This window comes from Nothobranchius furzeri, chromosome 19, assembly GCF_043380555.1.
Source record: "Nothobranchius furzeri strain GRZ-AD chromosome 19, NfurGRZ-RIMD1, whole genome shotgun sequence".
NCBI lineage: Eukaryota > Metazoa > Chordata > Actinopteri > Cyprinodontiformes > Nothobranchiidae > Nothobranchius > Nothobranchius furzeri.
The window spans coordinates 3,204,138-3,227,878 of record NC_091759.1 but is presented as its reverse complement, the minus strand read 5'-3'; the positions used below and the strand labels follow the sequence as shown (position 1 = coordinate 3,227,878).

At 40.8% G+C, this 23,741-nt stretch overlaps 1 protein-coding gene across 10 annotated transcripts in view; it reads left to right on the top strand.

Moving 5' to 3' along the window:
- The window catches only part of LOC107372769 (CUB and sushi domain-containing protein 3), a 630,513-nt gene that overhangs the window by 127,766 nt on the left and 479,006 nt on the right, over positions 1-23,741 (top strand). For all 10 annotated transcript variants that reach the window (XM_070547446.1, XM_070547444.1, XM_070547452.1 and 7 more), the window contains exon 2: positions 2,489-2,711. In XM_070547446.1, coding sequence (XP_070403547.1) covers positions 2,489-2,711 — 223 coding nt within the window. The remainder of the gene's footprint in view (positions 1-2,488; positions 2,712-23,741) is intronic.

Below are 23,741 nucleotides of genomic sequence, written 5' to 3'. Positions count from 1 at the left end.
CCGACACTCTCACCTCTGTCCCTCTGAGCGAGGAGTCCTGAATCATCCTTCCATTCTTGCACAATGGTCGACGAGAGGGGAATTTAGTTTATTCTAATTTCCATCTCTGTCCTTGCATCCCTACTTTGCACGTAATGTTATCCACCCATGCTCAAGTATTTTCATGGTGGACTTGTCTCAGTGGATAACGATTTTTACTGAGAATTTAATTGACCCTTGCTTTTTTAATTGGGACAGTTTTTTTTCTGTTTCATTCTTTGCCGTACCTGTTTTTGGTCTTTGAATGGAATGAGCCAGTAGGAAGGCCAGTAGCAGAGTAGCATAGTAGAAACACGTGTGTGCACATTGGTGTACTCCAAAATAGCTCTGCTTGTCTCTCCAAGTTATTTAATATCTCATCTCTGGTTGGTTGTGAAGGGATGGAGACGTTAATTGCAGCCCAGACTGCCACTGGTCATTATATCAGTTGCTGTGATTGTCTTGGAATTGTCAGGGTAAACGAGGGCTGGAGCAACACAAACAAACACACATATGTAGACAGTTTTTTTAGTCGGGGTTCTGTCTTGGATAATTGGTCTGAAAAGCATCCAGTGTGATTGTCCCTGTGGCCCTGGCTGCCGTGGTAAATAATGAGGCTCATAAACGTGAAACGCAAGAGGATGATCATTGTGACTTGAGCTTTGCACACAGAGGAGATTAATTAAGGCGAGAACCTAAAACATACACTGAGAGCAATTATCAATTATACAGGTTCATTTGAAAGTTAAAGTAACAGAAATGCATGTTGCCACAAGGTATTCTGGAGCTTAGTTTGGAACTTTTTCTCCCTCATTATGTAGTTTGGTCTCCGTCGTTTGCAGTCATGTAAAACAGAAGGATTTGTCATGTGAGAACGCTGCTTTTACGTATTTTTAGGCCAGAAGATCTGCAGTCGAGCAGTTTCATCTGCATGACGCCGTTTCCCTAAAAGCTGCAAGAGTTCCTCTCTATAAGCCCGTTGCACAGTCCGGCTCCCCTTTCAGAGGATGGAGTGAAGAGTTTCCTCATCAGGAATTGATGATGGCATTGCACTCTGGAAAAAACTTCCCTCTTGGACGTTGGGAGGTTTTTTTCTAGCACCTGTGGTGTGTTTGATATAAAAGGGAATCTTTGAGATCAAAAGGAGGAGATAATCATCCTGATGTGAAGCGTAAAGTCCAATGAGATCAATTACATTTACATTTCACAATTTAGGCGTTAAGCGGGCGCCGTAGCCCTGAGAGATTGAGAGTCAGCGCGGCAGTGAAATTAGCTTCACTTTTAATTTATCAGAGCGAGCACCGTCTTAAAGGAAGTGCAAAGAAAGCCATATTCATAAAGCCTAAACACACTGACTTAATACGATGGCCACAGAAAGAACAAATAGATGGTAATTATATTGACACCATCATCAGCAACATTTCCTTTCATTCAATTCATTAAACACAGTGGTGATCTGATAAAGATATAATTCATAACCTGCCCAATTGCCGACATATTCAATACAGCCATGGGTTCTTGGTGCCAGCAGCTGTCTTTGCCTCCCTTCCCTGCCACCACTCCAAGAACCTTAATAAAGTGCCTGCAGCTCATTAAGATCTGGAAGTATTTATCTTCTACCTCTTTAAGGATTCCAAAAGTTCAAAAAACTTCCGGTCGTGTTCTCCGTCACTTTCCGGTAAATTTATATATCTGAGAGCACAGGTCCCTTAAATTGCTGAGTCATGTTTAGAGGCATTTCTAAAGCTGACCCATCATCACTGTCGATTTTGACACGTCGGTGGGGCAATTGATAAGCAAAAACAAAGCAATATCCAGCTTTTGATCTTGTGAAGGCACTCTAGGCGAGTCCAGGGGAATTCTCGGTTTCCTTATTGATTTTACCTCTAAAGCCTGCTGGAAGCCTTGCTCAGTGGCAACAGTTTCCAGTCAATCATGAGACCTGGGTTCAAACATCTTGGGCTGAATGAGAATGCAGAGCACCCATCGAGGCTGCTGTGAAACCCTTCCTAGCCTCTGCCCTTGCTATGGGGAAGTACAGTGGGGAAAGATTACAGAGCTGGCAGCATCTCAAGCTTCAGATATCTGGAGCTGCACTGTAAGGAGTTCCTGTCTTGGCTGCAATCACTGCATATGCGCTTGATTAACATATCATGTAAAAGTATCTGAAACCAGGGCATCAAAATAAAACTAACCTACTTAGTGTTGCTCATGCTAATATGTAGAAATTCTCCGTCAGTAACTATTTAGGCCATTTTTATGACAAATGCTTTTGTGTGTGTTTTGTGTCACTTGATGTACTTTTTGATGTCACACGGCTTGAATATAGCTCTAACAGTTTTCTTCTGTTTGCATTAGACATTTGGCCCTCTTGAACAAAAACTATCCTCCTAGATGGTTAAATGCTATTGTGTAAACATTCATGCATGTCTTTCTGAAATAAGTATGTGGTGTCTCTTTTCATTCACAGGTTTCATCTACACTTGTGGCGGTACTCTAAAAGGCCGTAACGGCAGTATAGAGTCGCCTGGCTTTCCCTACGGCTACCCCAATGGGGCAAACTGCACCTGGGTCATTGTTGGGGAGGAAGGAAGTAGAATCCAGCTCATCTTCTTGTCGTTTGCTATAGAAGAAGAGTACGACTTTCTGTCCTTGTATGATGGACACCCACACCCTGCTAACTTCCGGACCAGGTAGGGTAATTTAATTTTTTTTTATATGTAAACTAGTTGAACACTTTTTGAGTCACCTCTGTTCGATTGCTCGTTAACACAAATGGCTGATTAGCTCAAGGCATTTGCTGATCTAGACGTCATTAATGACTTACTAAAGTTCAAACCATTACTCAGGGTGAGGAAGAACCAAGATCTAATGTACACTAAACGTGTGATGGTGGTTGGTGCCACCCATAACCATTTATTTGAAATAATAAAAAAATATTCAGTGAGCAGCATTTAGGTGGACGAAAATGTCTGTTGATGATAGAGATCAAAGGGAACTGGAAAGACTTGAACTCAGTCTCTGAGGAACATTTCCACGATGAATTAATGCTACAAAGTAAAGTAGCTGTGAAGACAAAAGTGGGGTCTGACCCGGTACTAGTAAGATGTACTTTATAAGGTTTCCAAGGAGTGTACACACAGTTTTAAATACATTAACTATAAGCAGTATGGAACAAGCTTTGAAAAAAAAAAAGATGCACCGAATAAAGGAAACTGTACCATAATTGCTTTAGATTAAACTTTTTTAACCCTTTAAGACCGGCGGGAGCGCCGGTGCTCCCATTTCTGTGTTCTGTGTTCAAATGCTTGTAAAACTGAAACTAAATAAAATAGAACAACATTTTTTTTTTGCATATTAAACCAGAGGAGTTACACTTATCTCACACACTGAACATGTCCCAGAGTGCTGCGTATTTCTGCTAATGAATTTGCAAAGACAACCAAAATGTGCAAATGAGAAAAGCGTTTTCATTCAGACACAGACGCTGTTTCGATCTGATCTGCAGCTCACAGGGCTTCACACGCTACAGTAAACGTCGTTGTCAACATGAACTGTCACATGATTATCACTCACCTAATCACATGCTTTGATGTCATTTTCCCGCGAATTGTAGTTCTTTGTAGCTCTAGTCTTTCGGCTTTTTCTTGTGCTTTTTCGCAATAATACGTTTAGACAAACACGTCCTACACACATCACACACCCACTACACTCTTCGAAGCAGTTGAAACCATTACAGCGTCGGAGGATGTTTAAGTTTCACTTTCAGTTTCCTCACGTATAAATTCATGCAATTTTCTTTATTATCGTTAATATTATTATTGAGAGAAAAGGAAAACTACATACTACTGAAAATTAGCTACAAATATTAAACATAAGAATTTTAGACTCCTGCTAATTATTATTTTTTATGTTTTCGTTTTTGTTACAGTTTATATAAATGAGTGTATGTCAGAAAGTAAATTATGGAGGCACTTCAAATAAATTTGTTGTTTGTAAGGATTGTGTGCCATTTTTTTTTCATTGACAATTTTGAGGGATAAAGGTGTGGCCTTTCTGCATACAGAAAACTATGTGCTTTTCAATTTCTGTTTGGATAATTGCACTTTTTAGTAAAGTATTTTGTTGCTATGAACACTTTGAATATATATTCTTAAAACTTAGAATGTAAGGGTTGTATTGATGTCTAGCAGGTTGAAATACTCCAAAGAAATGGCACCACATCATGTAAAAATGTTAATATAAGTTCTGGCAAACTTGTTCTATGACAGGCCTTAAAGGGTTAAAGAAAGACAATTTTCCAACACATTTTTCTTCAACCTTTTCTGCTTGGTGAGCTTACTGTACAATATCAGATATTAAACGCTTTTAATCGTTGTCAGAATGTTCAGATACATCAGCTTTCACCGAAACACTGATTACCAATATCGGAATACTTACACATAAATACTAAACCTTCTAATTAAATTACAGAGCAATGATATTCCTTTTAGTCACTTATAACTGGGAGATGTCGGGCTGTAAAGGCATCCATTTGTTTAGTTGTAGCCATAAACTGCTTCTCAGCCTGGAACTGATAAAAAATGGACCCAAATAAATGTAATTGAAAATAAGTTTTTTGGGGAATTCCTCTTTTGCTTCAAAATTTTTGTCGATGTATATCAGAAATGCTGTTGATTTAAAATGGATTATGTTTAATTACATTTTTTTACGATGTGAAATTACACCCCACAAAATAAAACACATTTATGTACTATATTTTTTAAATAAACCACTTGATTGGTTGGACCCTGGCCCACTTAAGCAACCCATAGCCACGCCCCTGATTTGAGCATAGCTTGTAGTTAATTTGTTTATTTCACAAATGACAAAAGTGTAGAACTGGGACTTAATGTTCATGCTCTGCAAAAACCTGTGTTTGTACCTTTGGGATAGGTTCTGTCACCCTTAAAGGAACGTTGGTGGTCTTCCGTAAATGTGGTGTAAGAACGGTGCTAAACTGGAAGGTAATCAAACCTAAACATGGATAAAATTTTTGTTACACCTATGTTACATAAAAATGAGGGACAAAAACATTGGATGATTTTTTTTTTTGTAAAAATACCACAAAATTGTCCTTGTCTTATTAATCTTTTGTTGGGGGCAGTAAAAAGTAAGTGTTTTGTTTTACAGTAAATAAAGAAAAAAACATATTAAATGCTGGTTTGTGCAGAACGAGTGACTACAGCAACACGGTCCACATTCAACTTAGGTTCAGTCAGGGTCGTGTATAATTATTGAATTATTCCACAATAAATGAGATAGTATCAGATGAAGCTATTTAGTCTTTTTTCTATTGTAATTTTCATCTGATTATCAATTTAGCCTAATAGCATCTATTCACAATTAGATAACACTGCAATTACAATTACTAAGTTAGCAAATTAACAAATGTGTGAGTTTCTTTTGAAAGTCTTGGATTTCACTCAAAATGATAATTTAATTCCACTCAAGGAATCCCTCCACCCCCTTTTATTCCCACAGTCATGGTCACTGCTAGACTGTTAAGTATTAGTTCAATGAGCTATTCCGCAATATTTGTATATGCTGACTAAAAATAATCAGTTATAATTTTCAATCAAAAAAATTACAAGGCTTTCACAAAGAAGTGGTTTCGATTTAAAATAGCTGTTCTCCCTCCCAGTGGATACTGATCTTTATGACCTACTTATTTGGTGTCTCATTTTGGAACAAGGATACAACTTGATCCAGTCACAACACAGCTTCACACCATGATGATTAACTATTTTGTTTCATCCTCACAAAAAAGAAAGTGTTCTTTCATTCCTGCGTGAAAGCTGTTACATGTGTAAACAAGAGAAATTAGCAACCAACTGTGATTTAGACACTTAATTCCATTTCGGATTATGTGGATGTGAAAATACTTGTGGAACAAATTCCTACAATCGAGTGTATCCAACCTGAAACCAAAGCAGGCACCACTCAAGATGTACTTTTCCTTTTTATTGCCTTGAGAAAACTGAAATCACTACACGCACTAGCTTTTGGTTTTTGGGTGTGAAACACAATTTGACTAAAACAGAAAATACAGTGTTGTCTTCTGGAACTCCGTTGGTTTCATCAGCCTGGTGATTGTGACGTGCCGGGGGGATTAAAGTCCCCCGCGCCCATTTCGGCGCCTCTCGGTGCCACCTGTGCCTCAGCGGTGTGTATCATCATCCGCGGTCATCATCAGTGGAGGAGGCGCCGTCGGCGTCATGGCTGTCGAGGTGGGAAACTTGCACCTACGTGCCAAACTGCCCCGGTCCTGGAAGGAGCTTGCTGGGCTGTGTGGGCCTGGACGTCTTCTCGTGGTGCCGACGCGCCTGTTGGATCCTCAACCATCCTGCTTGGTGCCATTGTTGGGCTTCAACTTGGATGCTCCATCGCAACGTGTATTCCAGGAGTTTTGCTACCGCTGGAAGGGTGCCAACCTTGCTAATCTGCGTCTTGTGGATTACATGACAACTGCACCTGTGTCTCTGGATTCTGCTGCTACTGGACCAAAGACGTCATCATCGGCTCGCCTCGGCCTGGTTAATGCAAGGTCTGTAATGAACAAAACTCTTATTCTGAAAGACTTCTTTGAGGAACAAGGGCTCGGTTTTCTGGGTGTTTGTGAAACCTAGATGCTGATGGGAGACACAAGTGCCCTGTTGGGATTATTACCTGTAGACTGTAGTTGTTTTAATGCGCCAAAAACTGCGGGCAGGGGTGGGGGGCTCCTCATTGTTTATAAATCAGGTTTTAACTGCAAACAGATTATCCCTTTAAGTCCTTTTTATAGTTTTGAGGTTTACTCTTTTGAACATGGACCTTTTCTTCTACTTTTTGTGGTGTTGGTTTATTACCAACCTGGACTGAATGTGGAATTTCCAAAAGACTTTGCTGACTTTTTGGCTATGAATGTGTTGAAATATGATCAGATTTTGATTGTAGGAGATTTTAACATCCATATTTGTTGCCCTGATAAGCCGATGGTCAAGGATTTTTTGCACCTGTTAAGTTCTCCGAATATCTCACAGTGGGTTCAGGGTTCTTCACATGTGAAGGGACACACTCTTGACCGAGTTCTTTCCTCTGGTCTTCAGTCCATTAATGTGGACACGTTGAGGCCTGTTTTCTCAGACCACTCTCCGATTTTATGTAATTTCAGTGTTCCGTCTCGGCAGATCCCTGCTTCTCTTCCTGAGAGGCGCAGTCATGCCATAAATCTTGCTAAGGTGATTTGTCACCTTTGGTCTTTAGCCTGGTGCGCTGCACAACCAGTAGGCTTTGATCACTGGACCTCAGGGACCTGCTGGGGGTGTAGGGACTAAGAAGATCACCAATGTAAGATGGTGCTTGTCCATGTAAGGCCCTATAGACCAGAACCAGGATCTTGAAATGAACCCTGAAGTTGACTGGCAGCCAGTGAAGCTGGAGGAGAAGCGGGGTGATGTGGGTGTGTTTGGAGGACTTGGTTAGAAGCCGAGCACAGGCATTCTGAACCACCTGTAGACGGTTCAGGGAGGTTCTGCTCAGACACGTCAAGAGTCAAGAGTCATTTATTATCATATTCTCCACATGTGCAGGACATACAGAGAAATGAAATTCAGTTTCAGCACACACAATTCAAAGATCAGACATACGTGGGTAAGACACATAACAAGAATTGGTGACTGCGGTCATTCGCAACATGAGTCGCGCTACCTTAATAGTTAGATGAAAAGGGTGTTACATGAGGAAAGTTCAGGGAGGGGAAAAAAAGGCATTAACAGGGTTACACCAGCAGGGTGTAGCACTCCAATGCAAAAAAACACCCGACATGGAAGCACAGACAGCACGTGTACAACATCAGAGTCCAATGGGGAGGTGGGGGTGGGCGGGATCCTGAAGCCTCCAATGGGAGCTGCCACTGCGGCGCATCGACCAGCTGCAGAACAACAGGTGGGAGGGAGAGATAAGGAACAGAGAGCACATTGAGGTCTCTGCAGATATAGCCTGAAGGGAGAGGGTGAAGGTCGGGACACAGCATCTGTCGGCATTCCTCCTTTTGTGGGGGTGTGTTGAGGCAGCCTTGAGAGGCTGCTATGGCGTCAGATAAGGATAAACATAACTTTGTTTAGGGTAGACAGAGATAATCTTCCCCTCCGTCTTGTAGTCTCTAAGTGGTCATTCATGTCCACCAGTGAAGCCAATTTTACATTCCACATCCCCGCATCGTCCGGCGACCCTCTCCGAGATCAAATCCATCTTGCGCACTAACACAGGCAACGCCACAAGGACATTGTCCAGCTTACGGTTCACCTCGAGTAACGTCCCAGTCTGTGAGGTCACCGCACGAGCGGCACATTCCGTGGGTACGGGTCGCACTCCAATCGCTCCCGTCTTCCCAAATTTCCAGAAAACCAGATATCCTCCCACTCCAATCAGAAGAAATCCAGTGATCATCAGGCCGAATATCCACAAATCTTCCACGTCCTCGATGGACAGCTGAGAGAGGCACACGATTCGCCAGACCTCCCAAGAATCGAGTGCATATCCCGATGCGAATGTCCCCTCGGGACAGGTGGGAGCCCCCTTCTCCGTTCTCATCGTAGAGAAAATTTTGTCAATCACGTTGAATGACCAATTAATTAAGTCCATATTTCCAAAAAGAGAGTAGTGGTTTCAGGAGAAATGCAGAGAAGTGCTCTGTAGGCAGACAGGACAAGAGCAGACAGGACAAGAGCCTTGGGGAAGCCGATAAGGGAGCTGAGAAAAAAGCGTCTGTACTCTCTGAAGGCTGAAGAAAAGAGAGTTACAGTAGTCTACGCGTGAGGAGATGAAGGTGTGGAGAACTGTCTCAAGTTCAGAGCGGGACAGAATGGGACTCAGCTTAGCAATGTTCCTGAGATGGAAGAAGGAAGAGCGAACAAGAGAACTGACATGAGAATCCAGGGTGAGAGCTGGGTCAAAGGTCACGCCAAGATTCCTGACAGAAGGTTTGGTGTGAGAAGCAAGCTGACCAAGAGAGTCTCTGACTTTGGGAACCAGCTTGTCTGGGACACAGATGAGGATCTCAGTCTTATCTTCATTCAGCTGAAGAAAGCTCCCAGCCATCCAGATTTAAATAGAGTCTAAGCAGGTGTGTAACAGCTGCAGCTTAGACATCTCATGGGGCTTAAAGGAGATGTACAGTTGGATGTCATCTGCATAAAGATTGTAGGAGATTCCTAGTAAAGTAATAAATAATAATAAAAAAATCCTGTAATAAAGTTCAGATGGATAAAGTTTCTGCCTATCTGCTTTCTACGAAAACATAACCGTAAAAATGTTTGTTTTCTTTTTTTCTTTTTATGAAGAGCGATTTATGATTAATCTCATTATAGTTTTGGTTGCGTTTTAACACATAAAACAAGTTTATATGGTCTTGTAGCCCAGGCTCTGCAGTTTCTTTAGAGGTGCAGCTTGATGATATTTATTAATATGTAGAGCATAACTTGTTAAACATTTTCAGCCCCCAATTGGGGGATAATTAGTTTAAATTAATCAGGCTTAATTGTAATTAAAATATTAATTCCCACCCCTAATAAAAATGTAATTACAACATCTAAATATTATAGATGTGGGCGACGGTGGCACAGGAGTTAAGTGCTCGCCCCGTAATCGGACGGTTGCAGGTTCGAGCCCCACTCAATCTGTCGCTGTCATTGTGTCCTTGGGCAAGACACTTAACCCACGTTGCCTACTGGTGGTGGTCGGAGGGACCGGTGGCGCCAGTGCTCGGCAGCCTCGCCTCTGTCAGTGCGCCCCAGGGCAGCTGTGGCTACATCGTAGCTCATCTCCACCAGTGTGTGAATGGGTGAATGACTGATTGTGTTGTAAAGCGCCTTGGGGGGTTCCAGGACTCTAGAAGGCGCTATATCAAATACAGGCCACTTACCATATGATCGTAAAGTCAAAAAAACAGATGATATCTGTCATAGTATTGGAGGTGTAAACACATCAACATTTTTTCCAAAGCCAGAAAAACATGTTTTTACTTATTTTTTTAAACAATTGGTCTCTGAGTTTAGCGTACGGGCTGAATGTGAAAATAGACTTCTACCCCTATTTCCTGCATTAGCCACTGACACAAAATAGAAGATTGAAAAGAATGTATTGAAAAAATAAGTTAACTTGATCTTTAAGTGCTAAAAAGTGATTTTATTAAGAGAATTGTTTGAATAATTGGACATATTTGGGAGTTTTATGGTACAGTCTTTCAATGACATGGATAATATAATTTTGCTTTAAGAATTCATCACTGATTTAATCCTACGATCGGATCAAGATTAATGAATTTAGGTATGTTTTTGGGGGCTTTTCTGTATTTTTAACATATTCTAATTCTGCACAGTAACACCTGTGTAGTATAGAGTTTTAGCAATTTAGAACACGATTTCATGACAAATTGAATCAATATTCCCAAAAGTTGTTGCTAAAATGTTTGTTTCAACAAAATTAGCTCAAACAACCCAGAGTAGTTTCTGCTTGTTAAATAACAATAGACAGCTACATCTTATACGCGTGACTCTCCCATATTCCAGTTAGAATTGACAAAACTTCTCAGATGAGAAGCGGAACGTCTTCAAGAAACCAATAAAGTCCAATTGCCTTCATGAACCCTTTGGATTATTTAGTCTCAATGCTGCAAATCAATATAGTTACACTTCCTACGCCTGACACTTGTTTTTATGATCTCGACAGCCACGTCTCTGGCATCCTACAGTCACATGGGTTAATTGTGATGTTTTTTCATGATAAAGTCCATTAAGGTGACTACATTGGTTTAAGGTTTATGTTAAGGGTGTAAAATGACATTGTGGAACCACAGGGTTGTTCTAAAGACTAAAAGCTTTAGTCCAACTTGCTGACTTAACCGTGTCATTTTGCATCTGACATTTAGCTCGTCAACTATTCTGCCTCCATAGCAAAATTCCATTTTCCTTCAATGCCAAAATTCTGCAGAACAATTTGGTCTGCCAAGAAATAAGAAGACAGGAGAGACCTTTGTGTATTTTGTATGGGGCCAAGTTGAGCCGTGACTCTGCAGATGTTTGCTGGCTGCGTGCCGACTCAGACTATAGCGTGTGCGCTGTAGGGCTGAGTTGAGGAGTTAGTCCTGCGGGGGGGGGGGGGGGGGGGGGGGGGGGGGATTGCATGTGCATATACTCATAGAAGCAGGGCAACTACAGATATGATCTGTGTATTGATTTTCTTTTGTGCTGAGCCTCACTGATGGACACTAGAGTGCTGCCAACACTTGGCTCTCCGGTGGCCATTTTGCACCTGGTAGTTTAAAAAAACTTCAGCTAGAGACCGCTGCTACAGGTGATCAATGCCGAATGGATTCTCTCTCCTTGTTTTCATCCTCTTCTCACGTTGACATTTGGTGGTGTGTTGTCAGCATTGCCTGCTGTCCACTGAGCTTTGGTTTTCTTGTGTGCTAAGTGATTTTTATTTTTTTTAAAGAAGCAACTTTATTGTTATTCCAGTCGTGATTAAACATGCATGATGTTCACTTTAATTAAGTCCAACTTGCCCAGTTAGTGTGGTGGTGTTGAGCTGGTTTGAAAACTGTCAACGAGTGCCCTCAATTGGTTTGCTCCTTCACTGCCTTAGAACAAGGATTGTTTACAGTTTTTTATTATTTTGTGGACATTTAAAAAAAATTGCTGAATAATGCTTTTAGGGAAAATGTACTAATGATAGAAAATAACTCATAAGTCTGTAAAACCAACTGTCTGACCCTGAGAGACCTATTGGTCTATTGTTGGGGTGTGAAGTCGCCTATGGTAAGTTGGGATCCAGCTTTACCCTTGCTTTGTAGATATCGTGCTGGGTGAGAAGACATGTTCTGAAAATGTGTTCAGCTAAATGAATCTCACTCAGCATGGCACCATTCACACTGGCAGGAAACTCAAGTAGATGATCTTCAACATGGATGAGATAATCTTGAATTTCCTTCATTTCAGCAGACTGTAGAGGAACTATATGGCTGAAATCTAATTCATCCCTTTATAATGACAATAAGTGAGGTCCACCTTGTTTTAAATATTGTAGAACATATTCTATAGTAATTTCATAGTAGATGGGTTGGTCATGTAGAGGGCTAATGTAAACTAAGACCGTGTTTTGTCTTACGTTTTTCTGGGACCAGGTTATAGGTGCACCACAAGGAAAGCCCATAATGAAAATGACCCGCACTTGTATAGTACCTTTCTGTGTCAGAGGACTTCAAAGTGCTTTACACTACAGTGTGTCATTCATCCATTCACACACTGGTGATGATGAGCTACATTGTAGCCACAGCTGCCCTGGGGCACACTGACAGAGGCGAGGCTTTCCAAGCACAGGTTCCACCGGTCCCTCCAAACACCACCAGCAGCAGGCAAGGTGGGTTAAATGTCTTGCCCAAGGACACAACAGCCACAGTCTCAGTCCGGAGCCAGGATCGAGCCTGCAACCTTCCTATTACTGGGTAACCCGCTCTTCCTCCTGTGCTACTGCTGTCCGTTGTTCTCTTCCCACTTTCATCAGCTCCTCTGATGGGATGCCCACGACATTCTTAGCCCAGTCTGGAGATATAATCTCACCAGTTTGTTCTGGGTCAGTCCTGGGTTATCTTTTCAATAGGTTCATGCCTGAAACACCCCCCAAGGAGGCTTGCTATCCTCATGTCTGAACCACCATGTCTGAACATGGAGGAGGCTCAACTCTTGAGTCCTTATTGGATGTCTGGGGGGGGAACCTTATTTCAGATAGCATTGAAGCTGCGGTTACGCTTTTGGCCTGAGGGGGCAATCGCGAGCATAAAAATTAAAAACTCTGTAAAGTCCCTTTAAGCAAAAATAACATTAGGGCTAGTCTATATTTTGCTAAGAAACATCTCAATAATTGCCAAGACTTTTGGGAAAGTACCTTGTGGACTGATGAGACAAAAGTTGAACTGTTTGGAAGGCAAATGTCCCGTTACATCTGGCGTAGAAGTAACACAGCATTTCAGACAAAGAACATCATGCCAACAGTAAAATATGGTGGTGGTAGTGTGATGGTCTGGGGTTGTTTTGCTGCTTCAGGAACTGGAAGGCTTGCTGTGATAAATGGAACCATGAATTCTACTGTCTACCAAAACATCCTGAAGGAGAATGTCCGGCCATCTGTTTGTCAACTAAAGCTGAAGCGATCGTGGGTGCTGCAGCAGGACAATGACCCAAAAAACACCAGCAAATCCACCTCTGAATGGCTGAAGAACAACAAAATGAAGATGTTGGTGAGGCCTAGTTAAAGTCCTGACCTGAATCCTATTGAGATGCTATGGCATGACCTTAAAAAGGCGGTTCATGCTAGAAAACCCTCAAATAAAGCTGAAATACAACAATTCTGCAAAGATGAGAGGGCCAAAATTCCTCCAGAGCGCTGTAAAAGACTCGTAGTAAGTTATCGCAAATGCTTGATTGCAGTTATTGCTGCTAAGGGAGGCCCAACCAGTTATTAGGTTCAGGGGGCAATTACTTTCTCACACAGGGCAATGTAGGTTTGGATTTTGTTCTCTCCCTAAATAATAAAAACCATCATTTCAAAACTGCATTTTGTGTTTACTTGTGTTATCTTTGACTAATGGTTAAATGTGTTTGATGATCAGAAACATTTTGTGTGACAAACATGCAAAAGAATAAGAAATCAGGAAGGGGGCAAATAGTTTTTCACACCACTGTATGTTCCTACCCTCACCTATGGTCATGAGCTTTGGATAGTGACCGAAAGAACGAGATCGCGGATACAAGCAGCCGAAATGAGTTTTCAGTGCAGAGTGGCTGGGCTCTCCCTTAGAGATGGGGTGAGAAGCTCGGACATTCGGGAGGGGCTCGGAGTAGACCTGCTGCTGCTGCACATTGAGGGGAGCCAGTTGAGGTGGCTCGGGCATCTAGTCAGGATGCCTCCTGGACGCCTACCTGGTGAGGTTTTCTGGGCACGTCTAACCGGGAGGAGACCTAAAGGTAGACCCAGGACATGGTGGAGGGACTATGTCTCTCACCTGGCCAGGGAATGACTTGGGATTCCCCCGGAGGAGCTGGTCCAAGTGGCTGGGGAGAGAAAGTCTGGGCCTCTCGCCTTAGGCTACTGCCCCCACGACCCGACTCCAGATAAGCGAATTAAAATGGATGGATGGATGGATGGATGGATAATATAATATGGGCGATGGTGGCACAGGAGTTAAGTGCTCGCCCCGTAATCGGACGGTTGCAGATTCGAGCCCCGCTCAGTCTGTCGCTGTCGTTGTGTCCTTGGGCAAGACATCTAACCCGCGTTACCTGCTGGTGGTGGTCGGAGGGACCGGTGGAACCTGTGCTCGGCAGCCTCGCCTCTGTCAGTGCGCTCCAGGGCAGCTGTGGCTACATCGTAGCTCATCCCCACCAGTGTGTGAATGTGTGTGTGAATGTGTGTGTGAATGACTGATTGTGTTGTAAAGTGCCTTGGGGGGTTCCAGGACTCTAGAAGGCGCTATGTCAAATACAGGCCATTTACAGGCCATAATATAATATAATGTAATGTAGCACATCAACCAAAGCCTTGTTTGTATCCGAAATTCAGGCACAGGTAGATGATTTCAATCTAAATTTCATTTATTATCAGGAAATAATTTCCTTTTTTCCATCTGACATGTTTGGCAGCTAAAATCATTATACAGTGTTGTTAATGGAAATGCATCTGGGTTGTTAAGCGATCAAAAGGCATCATTGTGCTACTTGTTCTGTTGCTGGAAAGCCATTTCATCATCACGGGGAATGAACCATGCTCAATTGGTTCAGCAGGCATCATTTCTAATCAACCTTTCTTGGACAATCCAGCGGCTTTTAGAGCTCAAATGGCCATTCAGAGTTAATTAATGCAGTAAGAAATGGAGTAGACAATAATAACAATGAGATTTACAGTTTTGCATCTGTGTGTGTGTGTGTGTGTGTGTGTGTGTGTGTGTCTGGTTGCTGATTTTATAGGTGAGGGGGAAAGCGGAGGATGCTGTTTGTGCTCCTGTTGGTTGATTATAATTTCCTGCTAATTTGTGATAACAAGAAATGTGTTGTGTGGAAGTGTATTCACAAGCATCCACGTGTGTGTGTGTGTGTGTGTGTGTGTGTGTGTGTGTGTGTGTGTGTGTGTGTGTGTGTGTGTCAGAGAAGAAGATTTATGGTCTGCATGGCTACAATCACCCCACTAGTTGAGCAAAATTACCTCTGCTGTCTCAGTTTCTCTCACTTTCCTCTTTAGATTTTCTCTGTCTCTGTCTCTCTCTCTCTCTCTCTCTCTCTCTAACACACACACACACACACACACACACACACACACACACACACACACACACACACACACACACACACACACACGAACGTGGCCATAGGGCAAAATAATAATTTAAAGGTCAGATCCATCAACAGGAAAATTGTAATTTTGAGGACTGTGATTAGCATAGACCACACACATAAACATGAGTGTTCATGTCCACACAATTTCACCATTAAGAGTCTTATGAGGTAAACATGGATTTCTTTTTCTAACATCTAGAATAGACTCACTTCAAACTCTGATTTTTAAGGCATGCATCATCCTACAACACCTATTTAGTTTGTGTTTTCACCAAAAACACTTCAATCAGGATTTCCTTGAGCAGCAAGTCGTGTAGAGTAGTTCAAGTAAAGACCACCTTCATCTGAGTGCAGCATGATTAAATGCAGAATTAGCAAAATCTCAGTTTCTTTAAAAAACTGTTATTGACTGATGAACACGACAGTTTGAGTTTGGGCGATTATCATCTCATTTCTCCAACATGCTGTCAGTCAAAGGTACAAAACATAAGATGTCTACGGTGAAATAATCACACAACAGTCAGTTTCTCAGTCATGTTAGAAGAAAGGTTACATTTAAACAGATTTCCTTCTCAGCTCACTACGGGTTGTCAGTTTTTCTCCTTCCAATGAAGCCAAAGAGGGACGATGTCTTTGTTTCTAATCTATGAGCCTCGGGGTTGCAGAGTGCACCGATTTAACACTGCAAGGTCAGCATTTGTAATTCGACACCAGACGTCAAAATGCAGAAAACAAGAGCGACCCAGAAGTTATTTCTTATACCCCCAAGGAGTCACAGCATAATTTTGTTTTACTCGAATATTTGGTAAAGAAGACTAGAGGCTAATGTTAAGCTAACAATGCTAACAGTGAATTAGAAAGAAACAGCTAGCTTTAAAAAGTCTCAAGTTACTTTTTCAGTTGCCAATGACTCAATATTACAGTTAAATGTATTCATTTATCAACTGTCTGTGAATGACTCGTAGTCACTAGTCATCTAGAATCTTCTGGCACTGACCTGTAGCTGGGAACAGCCATGAAACACCTGAAGCCGTAGTGACAAAGTCCCTTGTGTGTTTTGAGAACTGAGTGCAGTACTCACGTTTGACCACGGGATGTCACTCTTACTTTATTCTCACATAATGCACCTTTAAATATCAGGATACCTAGAGCTAGTTTTATTCATCAGTCCAGTGTTTGTAGTAATGTGGAAGCAGAGGCAGCCATTTCTCCTTGTTCTAACATTTTTAATAATATATTTAGTATCCCTAATTTGCAAATTTATTTCAACCGAGTTTGCTGTAAACAGAAGATATCCCATGTGGTTTGTCAACTGCTGAAGTGGGAATACCTGGAAAGAATGTTGGCAAATCATTTCGTTATTCAGGCTCCTCTGAGGACAGTTTTCTAAACTAAATGGAAACAGTATCCTAACAATTAGTGCAGTAAAATATTTAAATGGAACATTTAAAAAGCTCTTTTTGTGCTTGAGAGTTGAAAAATACAGCTTTTTGTTTGGGATTTGTTGGTAAAAGCCACATTTCTGCCATTTTTATGAGCACCCATCTTTTGAACTCTGTTACGAGATGTACCCTCTGGCCTGTACCTGACTGAGAAATCAAAAGATGGGAGGTGGTATTCATTCAAGACAGGTGCTTAATTTGATGTGTGTGCTAGTCTGAGCTTGAGGAAGAAATATCTACTTCAAACATATAAAAACATCAAATGTCAACAGAGATAAATAAACAAAAGGAAATGGCGATAGGAATACTAATCAAACATTGAAATAAAACTTTATTCTAAGTTCTATTTTATGTGTTTACTACAGTTTACCGTCTCCTACCATGCTACAATGAATAATTGTTTAATTGAAGTTTTTACAGTCATCTTAAAAACACAAGCTCTTATTAATATCAAGTAGCTGGTAATAGAAAAATTAGCTTGAAATATTTGTAGAGCTGATTATTAGTCTCTAATTTATTGTTAGCATTGTTAGCTCAATGCTAACCTTCTTTACCTAATAGTAGAGTAAAGCAAGGCGCTGTGGTTTCTTAGGAGTACAAGAAACAACTTCAGGGTTGCTTCTGTTTACTGGCTTCAGCTCTGTAAACAACTCTGGAGATTTTGCTGACCGGTGTCGAATTACAAATGCTGACACTGCAGCATTAGCTCGGTTAAGACAAGGTAACCTCACAAAGTCACTGACTGTTAAAAGTAACCACACCCTCTTTGTTTTGCTTTTTTAAGGAAAAAATCCCCAGCCAGCTGAGAGGGAAATCTGTTTCAATGTAACCCTCCTTCCAACATGGTTGAGACTTTAGACTATTTTGTGATTATTTCGTTGTGAAATTCTTACATATTGCTCCTTTAGACAAATCAGATGTTCTAAGACGTATTATTGTGAAATTATAAAACAATAACCACAATTAAGACATCAAAATGTCTTGTCTATTGCCAGCTCTCAGAACTTTCATGGAAAAAAAACTAAATAAGTAAATTCCTGAACGCTGATTTATTCACCAGGATTTTCTGCAAGAGCTGTAGTGTAATTACATTTTGACAGTGGGTTTATAAAACCTTCTAGATTGAGTAATTTGCAGGATAATCCAGTGAGTAATTCCTAATTTGGGCACAAGTGAGTGTGTTAACGTACTTTTCTCCAGTGAGAATAAAGAGCCAGAAGGGAACAGGAAAATTTGGGACAGAAAAGGAGAGTTGGAAGGAAAAAAAATGCCAAGACTGCATGTTATTAGCCCAAACTCACATACTAAAAATTATCACATAGGAGAACAAAAAAGTACCTTTACAGATAGAAAATACCACATGTCTGAAGAGCAGTGATATAAAATGACAAAGTAATTAAATAAGATAAGTAAGGCTTTTGAACCAGAGATGATGATGATGATGATGAAGGGTACTCAGGCAGAATGAAGAGGAGCTTTAAAGACAAACAAAAGAGGAAAGAGAGACTGCATGACACACTCAGGGTCTGAGGCGACAAAGTTCAAAATAATTAAGACAAGGACAAACAAACATTGGAAAGAGACCCAATGAGAACATATGATGGAAAAACGGATTTTTCTGCTGGGTTTGTGGGCTTTTTTGTGCCCTGAGTTCTGCCTGCAAGGTATTCATTCCTTCTAGAGATCACTGCAAATGTATTGATTAAATGAGTAACCCACACCTTTAACGTTTTACCACAGTATAGCTATCAACATTTTGTAGAGAAAAAAAAGTGATTCTCCTGGATTGTCTAAAAGCCTCAGCCAATAAAACGGCTCGGTTCAAAGCTAAAAATTGGACAATCTAAGTGTCGGTCACCAAACCACCGCACTGCCACGTTTAACTGAGTCCTTCATTACGCGCTCACTTATTTTGCTGCAGATCACCACTGTGTGAGAGGTTCTCCACTCAATAATATGAGAGGAGGAGAAACAGCCGGCTGCTACCACTTAAATTTTAGGACAAGCTACCAAAAAAAGAAAAACACCATTTGAAGTCATGAAAAACCAAAGACGTTTGGGCGTAGAAAACCGCAACTGGTGTTTAGTGCTCTCTTGTTTACTGCGGCAGCCCATGTTCCAATATCAGGTGGGCGTGGCCTAAAGATCATAGCCAACAGAAGAGTTCTGAGACTGTATTTTTTTTTCAAAAGCTAGCTTGTTTTACAGATTTACCGTTGCAGCTTTAACCCAGGAAATAACATGGCTGTGCATGGATAGATGTAAAGTTATAAAATATGGTTCATTGTCTCTTAGGGTTTCCCTTCAGAACCAACCAAACTGAGGATCACAATTGAGTGCTGGTCAAATTACATGCTGCTAACACTTTAACAACAAGCTTAAAATCAAGTTTTCACTAATAACAGCCAGAGTGAATTTAAAAAGCAAACATTTTCAGTGATTGTATTAAAACTGGGTCGCATAAATCTAAAAATACATCCTTACCGGATCCGCCTGTAAGAAATAAAGAAGCGTCTCAGAAGAATAAGTGAGAAGAATCAAAGAACTCCTAACAGTAAAAGTTTGATGGCATCCAGATTTCAAACTTACCACTCCACTTTTTCTCAGAACAACTCGGTGAACTGCGAGGGTTAAAAAAAATGAGTTATCTGCTCCAGACTCGTTATTGCACGGTTGGAAGAATAATTGTGTTTTTACACCATTTTGACACAAATTGGTCCTGAATCATTGTTAAATTATTATACAGGTGCTGGCCAGTAAATTAGAATATCATCAAAAGGTTGAAAATATTTCAGTAATTCCATTCAAAACGTGAAACTTGTACATTATATTCATGCAATGCACACAGACCAATGTATTTCCGATGTTTATTACGTTTAATTTTGATATTTATAGGTGACAACCAATGAAAACATCAAATCTGGTATCTCAGAAAATTAGAATATTCTAAAGGCCAATGAAAAAATGTTTGTTTCTCTAATGTTGGCCAACTGAAAAGAATGAACATGAAAAGAATGTGCATGTATAGCACTCAATACTTAGTCGGGGCTCCTTTTGCCTCAATAACTGCAGTAATGCGGCGTGGCATGGACTCGATCAGTCTTTGGCACTGCTCAGGTGTTATGAGAGCCCAGGTTGCTCTGATAGTCGTCTTCAGCTCCTCTGCATTGTTGGGTCTAGCGTATTGCATCCTCCGCTTCACAATACCCCATAGATTTTCTATGGGGTTAAGGTCAGGCGAGTTTGCTGGCCAATCAAGGACAGGGATACCATGGTCCTTGAACCAGGTGCTGGTGGTTTTGGCACTGTGTGCAGGTGCCAAGTCCTGTTGAAAGGTGAAGTCTGCATCCCCATAAAGTTGGTCAGCAGCAGGAAGCATGAAGTGCTCTAAAACTTCCTGGTAGACGGCTGCATTGACCCTGGACCTCAGGAAACAGAGTGGGCCAACACCGGCAGATGACATGGCACCCCACACCATCACTGACGGTGGAAACTTTACACTGGACCTCATGCAACGTGGATTCTGTGCTTCTCCGCTCTTCCTCCAGACTCTGGGTCCTTGATTTCCAAAGGAAATGCAGAACTTGCTTTCATCAGAAAACATAACTTTGGACCACTCAGCATCAGTCCAGTCCTTTTTGTCCTTGGCCCAGGCGAGACGCTTCTTGCGCTGTTTCATGTTCAAGAGTGGCTTGACACACGGAATGCGACACCTGAATCCCATGTCTTTCATGAGTCTCCTCGTGGTGGTTCTTGAAGCGCTGACTCCAGCTGCAGTCCACTCTTTGTGGATCTCCCCCACATTTTTGAATGGGTTTGTCGTCACAATTCTCTGCAGGGTGCGGTTATCCCTAGAGCTTGTACACTTTTTTCTACCACATTTTTTCCGTCCCTTCGCCTGTCTGTTAATGTGCTTGGACACAGAGCTCTGCGAACAGCCAGCTTCTTTAGCAATCACCTTTTGTGTCTTGCCCTCCTTGTGCAAGGTGTCAATGATTGTCTTTTGGACAGCTGTTAAGTCAGAAGTCTTCCCCATGATTGTGGTGCCTTCAAAACAAGACTGAGGGACCTTTTAAAGGCCTTTGCAGGTGTTTTGAGTAAATCAGCTGATTAGAGTGGCAGCAGGTGTCTTCTATATTCAGCCTTTTCAGAATATTCTAATTTTTTGAGATACCAAATTTGGAGTTTTCATTAGTTGTCACTTATGAATATCAAATTTAAATGTAATGAACATTGGAAATACATTGGTCTGTGTGCATTGCATGAATATAATGTACAAGTTTCACGTTTTGAATGGAATTACTGAAATATTTTCAACCTTTTGATGATATTCTAATTTACTGGCCAGCACCTGTAATAGAGATCTTTACGGACTCTAAATGATTTCTGCTGTCGTCAACACACTTAATGATTCTTTTGACATTTCAGAACTGTATAAAGAACGTATTAGTGTTTGGAGAGTCTTTTTTTGTTGTTGTTGCATCTTTCATCTCCCATCGTGAGAGCCTCTTTCATCCTACAGCATCATTATTCTGTTTGTATTATATGAACTTATCTGCAGGATCCCTGGCAGATCCGTTCAGATACTTTGGAGCTTTGTTCTCTTGATTTTCTCCACTTTTTAGATTCAAGTTTCCAGTTTTACTTAATGAATTTGCTGAGTTACTTTTAAGAAAGCAGCCAGAGTTTGATCAGATCTATGAATGAATATTTGATTGGTCAGTTTTGTAACTCAGTAACGTTGGGTGGCACATCGTTATGGTCATTAATCTTCTTTTCTAACAAAATCTTTATGGCGGACCATTCGCTAATGTTTTAATATATAATAGCAAATTTATACTTTATACTATGAATCTGCTAAATCATAATTTCCTGTTATTGAAATAGTTTAAAAAATGTATTTTCTACATTTTTTCTAACAATAAGCTTTCCAAATTAAACAGTCACCTTCATCACAGAGGATGATGAATTTAACTTTTCCTGACACGCCCACCCTCATTTTTGACAAGGTAATGTGTTTTCTTATTTTTCTTAAGATGCCATAACCACCAGCTCTCAATAGATGATGAATATTTCAGATAAATGTCTGTTGCTTTGAACGCATGTGCAATACCTTACTTAAATATGTGCAAAAAGTCCTAGAACATGGAGACACTGTTTGGTTGGCAGAGAACAATGACGCGAGACCCTAAACCGCATTCACTATAAATGTACAATGCATTACTGAATTGTGATCTTGGTTTCATAAGTCACCAATGATTCTTAGTTTTCTCACATGTCTCACACTTTCTGTGAATGTTTCAAAAAATGCGATATTTCACACAAGTATTTCAAGATGCTTTTGACACTCAGCAACACCATTCTCGATTTGTTCTCGAACAGTTCTAGCCCAGTGAGATTTTTTCCATCATACTGTTATCAGAATGTTTTTGACTACTCCATACTTACTTTAAGTATATTATAAAGAAAATGCAGATAAAGAAAATGCAGATATTTAACCCAAGTGAATGCGTCTTTGGGACATGGACGGTCATTTTCAAATATCAAATAATTTTGATAGAATACAAAAAATTCTTATGGTCCAAATTTTAATCTTTACTCATCTACAATCAACAGAAAAAAAATTTCTCAAAATCTGAGAAAGGAAATAATTTCTTTACAGAACAAATGTGAGGGCTACAAGAAGATCAGCAAAGATTTGCATATCAGTCAGAATACTGTAGCAAAGGTTGTCCAAAAATTTAAGAAAGATGGAAGTGCAACCATCTTACAGAAACATCCAGGCCATCAGCTGGAGTTAACATCTCAACAAGAGCATCTTCTGATGAGAAGGTTGAAGAAAATCACCATGAAAGGTCACTGCAGAGTAGCTAAAGCAGTAGAAAGCCAAACTGGAGTGGCCGTTTCCCGTGACATCATACGGCGCACACTGCAGAGGAATGGCATGCAAGGTTATCGTCCACGTAGGCAGCCTCTCCTAAAGCCCGTGTAAAAAAAGGCACACCTAAGATTAGCCAGGGCCCACGATGAAGGAGATGAGGTCTACTGGGACTCTTGGGAGTGATGAACCCAATCCAACACCTGTGGGGAATTCTGAAGCAGCAAGTTGAGCATCACTCCATCCTGCATCCACGCTCTAAAAGAGGTTCTTCTTGAAGAATGGAAAAAGATAGATGTTGCATTCTGTCACCAACTTTTTTATTCCATGCCTAGAAGACTCGGTGCTGTCGCTGAAAATCATGGTGGCCATACAAAATACTAGATGTAGTTATTTTTGTTGCGGGGTGGATTCATTTTTGCTTCAACCAAGTTTATTAAAACTGAAGATTTTGTGATCCAAGTTATATTATTAACTCAATTTCATGTTATGGAGTTAAACAAGTGTTCAATAAAACCCAGCCTTGTGAAAATTCTGGGTAATATTTTGTTCATTGAGCTGCTGATTAAATTCGTACTTTTTAAAGGGGGTGCACTCATTTATGCTGAGCGCTGTGCCAAATTATACAGATTTCTAATTGTTTACAACAAAGCTAATTGCATTCAAATGTTTTATTAATGCATTTCAATAGCAAACAGGATTGCACGTTATCATTGAATTTCACATTGTTTTCTCAGAACCAACGTAAGAGAACCAATGACTACAACAGCCAATCAGAATCTAGTTCTGCTAGTTAGAACAAATGTAGACTTCCTTACACAAGACGTCCTTTTGTTCAGCTGGACCTAATGGGTAAATGATGTGATGGACTCAACCTTATTTCAAAACCACTCTAAAAAATGTCCATAAGACAGGAAGGGAACAGTGATGATGATTATATTATCTGCTGACTGAATCTAAGACGAAAGGAAGAGGCTATTGTTTCATGTGCAG